The following is a 7352-nucleotide window of genomic DNA, read 5'->3' on the forward strand; positions in this document are numbered from 1 at the left end:
GTTTGTCTCTCTTGTTCTCATGATCATACATGTGTGGAAACATCCTGCCTTGTAAGGAGGTCCAACTCCTACCAAACTAGCAATGTGGGACTAAATTTAGATTTCACTTCTTGCCTTGCACAAATGGGTTAAGTGGGCCTCTGAAATTTATTAGAAATACTGAAAATGGTCATTGGGCTGGCGTAAAACGGTTAAATTCCAGCAGTCACCGTGCCTACCCGAGTCCCGACTAGACTGGCATCAACATCGTGTTAAATTCTTGTCTACATGGCCATATAATTGTCAAATTCTTGTCTATTTATATAAATTTGGTATGTCTCAATAAAATAAAATATAAATTTGGTAAAATATAGGTAAATTTGAATTTTGAACAAATACTACACCTTATATTTTGGAGCAGAGGAAGTACATTATAATTTCACCATTTGAAATACACGCAGTGTATTTTACCTTGTATTTAGACCAAACGAGCATTGAAAAAGACTAACCTAACAATTACAGAATAACAAGCAAAACATTAGGGTATAGAGGGAATTAAACACTTTGCACCAGAAAATGAAATAGAGGATTTACAAAAGTGTATAACTCGCCTTATAATTTCAGATGAAGGGAGCAATGCCTAGCCAGACAATGTTGGCTAGGCATTGCTAAGCTCGAACGTCTATGTTAGAAAAATTTAGTTTTCAAATAACCCTGTGTTCTAAAACTCCTCGTCTTCAAAATATCAGAGAAGCGAAAAAAACTGGCTGACGCTACAAAATAAGCCTGGTAGTCAAAGTTGTTTTAGATGAGAATATGGGATCACCCCACAAACGGATGCACATATAACAGCTCAAGCTGATGTTAGAAGAACATATAGTGTAAGAATACTAAACAAGCCAGAAAGATGGAAGGACACCCTGCGGCTAATGTGGAGTACCATCTTTCATAGCGGAATACAGCTCCAAATTCTCGGAGCAACTTCCTTGGCATATAGCGAGTATAAAAGATGAAAATGGTAAGTTGCTCCGAGAATTTGCTCACCACATGATGACAATGAAGATAGTCCTCATTGCCTGCTTGTAGCTCCAATACATGACGATGCACCCGATATGCAGTAATTGGCTTGAGCTCATATTTCAAGCATGCTAAAATAATTTCCAAGAACATACAACAGGCAGCAACACCGGTGTTCCAAGTCAAATCTGAACATGAAGAAAAATGCTGACAGGAGACACACAAATTGTTTGCAGATAATACAGAAATATTAGATTCCTACATGAATAGGGTTCTTGTAAGAAGAGGGCATCAAACTTCAGGTCGTGCCGGTATGTTTTCTCCTGAAACAGGTTCAGCACGTCTCCGGGGGTTAATCCCACTTCCCTCTCTTGCCTTCCGATATTTTGCAATTGCACTTGTCACAATAATTAGGAGCAGCAGGATTACTACAACACCGCCAACTAGTGCATAGACATACACTGAAGTCCTCAATTTGCGGCTACTTCCCGCAGCAAAAGCTGTCATGAGAGCCAACATATCCAGTATCATGATCAAGTGCAATACGCCACGTGGCACAGCCTTGTTCCTGATAGATTTACTCAGCAGAAGCATGATCACGACAATGGATGCCATGAATGCGAAAGAATTGAAGCAGAAGAATATCTTGTACCGTCGGTGATTAACATCATGAAGGACTGGATTGCCTGGTACATGGCCCTCATCATCAGACCAAAACCCACCAGGTGGGTTCAGACCAGCTTGGTATGCGATCGATGCTGCCAAAATTGCAAGAAGCATCAGATACTTGTGTCTCTTTCTCATGTTTTTTTCTTCGGCAACTGAAGCTTCAGCACTCACGTCAACTGACGCTCCTGGACTCACGGGAGTGTTTACTTGTCCACTCTCTGCATGGAAGAGAAGATCGTGTAGAAATACTAGACACTTAGCCAATGGTTTTCCTAGTGTATCATGCATCGAAGAGAGCAGAACTTGAATCAGAAGGGAAACTAGAACCCCCATAGCAATGATGCTCAGATATTTGGACTGCTTAACATTTCTGCAACTTCCTGCAACATAAGCAATGAGGAGACCAAGCAAGCCCGCCACCAAACACACTCGCAGTGCATAGGACTTGATTCCATACTCACAGGATTCCTTATTCACAAGTAATATTGTGACGACCACAGATGACACAAATGAAACTGAATTTGAGTAGTAGAACACATCATAGCGTTTTGGATGGGTATCCTGAAGGATTGGATTGCCCGGAGTTCCCGTGGCATCCTTGTCATCAGACCAGACACCTCCTGGAGGGTTCATGCCAGCTTGGTATGTGACAGTCACAGCCAAAATAGCAATGGTCAATAGCAGATTACGCCGCCTTTCCAACTCCTTCCCCTTAGTATCACCCCCAGTCTGGTTGTGGCCTAATTGACGCGGCACTGAGCAAAAATGACTAACTGATTGCTCTAGCATCTCTGCCACCTTGCTTCTCCATTCTGGAGGAATTATATGTACTGCTATCAAGACATGAATGAGAACATAAGCAAGTACACTACATACGAGCACTGATATGAAAATAGTCTTCTTTGCCTCCCTGCAGTTCCCCAGAGCAAAAGCTCCGGTTAGGGAAAGTAGGACCACTATCATCGTTATTGGCAATGCACGCCGTTTGGTAACCTTGTCACTTACCATCTTGTTCAAGAGCAAAGTGATCATGACAATGGATGCCACAAAGGCGATTGCATTGAGATAGAAGAATGCAATGAATCGGCGATGGTGGGTGTCCTCAAGGATGCGATCAGCAGCTGAATGATGGTCTTTATTTCTTGACCAAAAGCCACCTGGTGGATTCAGGCCTGATTGGTATGCCAGAGATGCTGCAAGAATGGCAAGAAGCAACATACATGTGCGGGTCTTATTCAGATGCCTCTCAGTTTGGATGTTGTCAGCATTTTGAGTGGGTACTCCTTGATTGCTGTCAGTATGGCCATTCTCAGAATGTGTAGGATTGTCATCACTGCCAAGAATCTCAGCACTAGGATTATTATCTTCAACCAGATTGTTTTGTTCAGCACGGTCCACATTGTCAGTGGCTTCCACAGGTGCAGAAAGCACTTCATCCACCATGTCATGACTAGTGTCTCTGTTACTCTGCCTGACTGACATATTTTGCTCAACTGAAAGAGCAGTCATGTTGGGATCATCAGGTAAAGATTGCTCCCTCATACTTGCAACTTTCTGGTTAGCTGACATACGACACATGCTATTTTCAGTTTTCTGGTGGCTTAGTAATCGGTACTCCATGTTAGACACAACATCCTTGGCATGTTCTGGTTGTTGACAGTTCCCTGCAGGATGCTGTGAGCTGGACACATCCTCCATCTTTGCAACACGCTGGACATCTGGAGACTGGTACTCCGGGTTGGACACAACATCCTGGATATTTGCTGATTGCTGGCTGTTCCCTGACTGATGCTGTGAGTTAGACACAGCCTCTTGAACATCTGGAATTTGACTTTTTTCTGCAGGTGCATGCTCCTCATGGAATTCACCCTCTCTGATATTTGAATGTTGCTGATTGTCTGCAGGCTGGTCTTGTTGCTCAGGAGTATTATCTTCTGCAGGTGCATCAGTTGAACGGGCTGGAGATTGATGATTCATTACCACAGAATTCCCCTGCTCTGCATTGATCAATCTGTGGCCACGAAAGCTGAATGAAAGTGCACGGCTAATTTTTTTCACGCAACACAAGCTGCTTGATTTGACCTCTTGTAGCCAATTTGCTACAGGTTCATGAACAAAGAATCCAGCTAAAACTGCGAAGGAGATCCAAACTATGACAGTAATAAACACCACATAGAATGATGTTGCTACCTCTCTACAACATCCTGCAGCATACGCAATAATTAGGCACGATAGGTCCACTACCACACATACAATCACTGATTTGGTCCTTATTCCGTGTCCACTCAGTTTTGGGCTCAGAAGCAGTATGATTATGACCAAAGATGCCACGAAGGAAGTTGAATTGGAAATGATGAATATATCATAACGACGAAGGTAGTTACTCCGGAGAACAGAAGTAGCCGGATGATGCTTGTAAGGAGGAAAGGCCAAATGCACCTTATTAGAACCATGGTCATTTTCAGCCCAAAAGCCGCCCGGTGGATTCAATCCTGCTTGGTATGTGACAGAAGCAGCAAAAGTTACAAGCGTCAAAATGAACTTGCGAGCCTCTTCAACGTCTTTCTCTAGAGGAATACTCTCTTGCGTGCCAAGGGAACCCCGTTGGTTTAGACCTCTATTTATCATTCTCTGCAGTTTATGTTTCCATTCTATTGGAACAAACCTTGTGGATACTAGGGTATGGATCCCCACATATGTGACAACTGCAAAGACTATAACCCAGATGTAAATGGATGACTTGAGCGCCCTGCAACTTCCGGCAGCATAAGCCCCCAGCAGGCTGAATAGGTCTAGTGTCATGGTTAATTGCATTGAGTGGAGCCACATTCTCTTCCTTGTCACAGTCTTACTGAGAAGCAAGATGATTAAGACAAGAGATGCAGCGAAGGCTGTTGCATTGCAGTAAAAGAACACCTCATATCGTTCAGAAAAGCCAGCATGCATGACCGGGTCACCAGCATCATGACCATCCTTGTTTAGTGTCCACGATCCCCCTGGTGGTGTTAATCCAACATTGTATGTCACACCAACTGCTAGGACTCCAAGAAGTACCAAATATTTACGATGCCCCCACAAGATCTCAAAGTCATCATTGTTGCTGGAGCTGGATACATGGCCAGGGGGTAATAAATTTCTGTTGGACGAGCCATTGATGGAATGTTGCCTCGTGCTGACAGTAACAATTCCAAACTCACCTCTGCTGACTTCACTCGAACCATTCCCTGGTACCTGGGTACCAATTGTGTTGATGTTGGTCAGATCAATGCTGATTTCGGACTGCCTGCCACCTGCCATGTGGTTGCTCTCTGACCGAAATTGCAAGTCTCAGGCTCTCGGTTGCTTTCTATGCCTCTATCTGGATCATCAGGTAAGAGTTTCTTGGATGAAGAAGATATCTGAAGGATTCAAAGATAATTCAAGTCTGGTTCTGAACAATAAAAGCAAAGAAAGTTGCTAGAAAGATGGACTTGGTGAAATGCCTCAAACGAATACAACACAAAAGATAGCGCATTAAAGGCTAACTTCCTTGCTAGACCCTACAATGATAACCACAATATGAATTATTTTTTCAAACAGTAACCACCATATAAATTATTAGCTCAAGTATTAAAGTATATAGACTTCTCCAGAAAGGTGTGAGCTAATGTTGTACGTCAACTATCAGAGTCTACACTGGGTTGGTGTTCAAGACGAAAGTAGATTATCAGCTGATTGAAGTCTTAAAGGGATCAACCCTGTTGTATATACTGTAACTAGATGGATTCCGTGTTCTGTTTGCATGACTAGATATTACAGTACATATGTTCATGTTTGAGCATAGAGTTCTACTGCCTCTGATCCAAAAACCTTAGTTCAAAGCTGTGACGCCTTTTTCCGATCGGAGGGAGTACCAGTTAATGATTATGGCATTATTCTTGCAAGTGAGTTGTATTCCCCATTCAGCAATAACATCATATACATGATTGAACATTAGCATTATAATCTTACCCACAAAAATAAGTGGTCTAGATCTTTCCCTTTGTTTTCTCTAGGTACCTAGTTCCAAGTGCTATTACCACAAAACACACATAGACAAATACTCCTACTTCTTGGTAGAGACACTTGACAGATTCTACAAGGAAACAAGTAAAATTAACTGCAACTGGAGAAGTGGTAGATTATTGGCAATGGTAAGTTACACACATCTAAGCCTAACAACCAAACACACGAAGAGGAAGTAAAAGAGCATACCTGGCATGGAAAGCATTGCAATGCTCAGAGTCACAGCCACATGGGAAGGCTGCCCTCATTAGCCATATACGGTTGCAAGTGAGGTTGTATCCAGAGTGATAACCAAAATAGCGGTCTAGATATTTCCCTTTGTTTTCTCTGAACACCTAGATCCGATTGCTATCACCCCTAAAAAAACATGTATAAATAAGTGTTGTTCGTCGAAGAACAATTCTGTTTGTCTTTTTAGATAATGCAAAAATATGTTTGCTAACTAGCAAAACTAAGTGCAAGTAGAGAGGTACAATAGGCAATTGAAACAATCATCCATGTCTCTAACAACCAAGCAGATGAACAGAAACTAAGAATCATACCTGGAAAGGGAAAGCAACGCCATGCTTCTCAGATAGACATAGTCACACGGAACGGCTGCCCTCATTAGCCATAGTCAGCCCCTAGCTAAGGAAGAGGTTTGAGCTTGTACCAAGATCTGGCAGCTAGTAAAATAAACTGCAACCAGAGAAGTGGCAATGGAAGTTATGCATCCATGTCGAAGAACGTAGCCCAGGAAGAGAGAGTAAGTCGAAGAACTGAGCCCAGGAAGAGAGAGCAAGAATCATACCTGGAATGGGGAAGCATTGCAATGGCTGCCTTGTTAGCGATACATCAGTCCCTAGCTAAGGTCGCAAGTTTGAGCTTGTACCCAGAGCGATGGATTGGACAAATCTGCTGCTCAGAGTGGCGAGGAGCACTTTTGTGGTTGAAAGATAGCTGAGTTCTTCCGGCCTCGGCAATGGTCTGAACCGTGAAGTGTGAATGAATAGCCAAAAGGTGGAAAGACCGCTGAGGTCAATCAAACAAAGGGCAGAAACAAGGCAGGACCCCACAGCAATGTATCTGGCTATGGCTATCATCTGATAGCTTAGTACTCCGTAGGTTGTAGTTGGACCCAGTCATGTCATGATGTCAAGAAACAGTCGGCATCCAGATTAAGTAAGGGAATATATGCATATACAATCTCCTCACAAGGACCACTTTGGAGTTCGAAGAGAGCCTAATACACCAGAAAAAACAAACAAACACGCATCTCAACTGTTGAATACTCCGGCATCGAGCTGGGCTGCTGAAAATTTTGATTAGTGTTTGGAACACATAGATAAGCAAGGAAGGATTAGGCCTCCTTTGATTTGAAGGATTTTTCATAGAAAAAACGCAAGAATGCAAATTCCATAGGATTTGCTACTGTAGCTGTCATTTGACTTGCAGGAACCCGTCCAGAGGAATACTGTTGCGATCCAGAGGAACACTGTTGGTTTCCTATGATTTTGCAGGAAGTGGAGCATTGAGCCGGACCTTTTTTGTACACGAAGACCGAGGCAAGAGGGACAAAGCTGCATATCAGATTGGTCTTGTGACTAAAGCAATGCATGGTTTGTGACTAGCCCAGTTTGGGGCGGTGCATTATTTCTCTACTA

At 42.9% G+C, this 7352-nt stretch overlaps 1 protein-coding gene across 1 annotated transcript; it reads right to left on the minus strand.

Annotated features, from left to right (window-relative positions):
* Positions 1–1092: 1092 nt before the first annotated feature.
* Positions 1093–6740, minus strand: LOC123413181. The gene is made up of 4 exons (XM_045106129.1): positions 6500–6740; positions 6252–6387; positions 5899–6066; positions 1093–5063 (listed from the first exon to the last, which is right to left on the minus strand). Exon 4 carries the CDS (start codon positions 4960–4962, stop codon positions 1288–1290), a length of 3675 nt encoding a protein of 1224 aa, XP_044962064.1. The 5' UTR covers positions 4963–5063; positions 5899–6066; positions 6252–6387; positions 6500–6740; the 3' UTR covers positions 1093–1287.
* Positions 6741–7352: the final 612 nt, after the last annotated feature.

This window comes from Hordeum vulgare, chromosome 7H (assembly GCF_904849725.1).
Source record: "Hordeum vulgare subsp. vulgare chromosome 7H, MorexV3_pseudomolecules_assembly, whole genome shotgun sequence".
NCBI lineage: Eukaryota > Viridiplantae > Streptophyta > Magnoliopsida > Poales > Poaceae > Hordeum > Hordeum vulgare.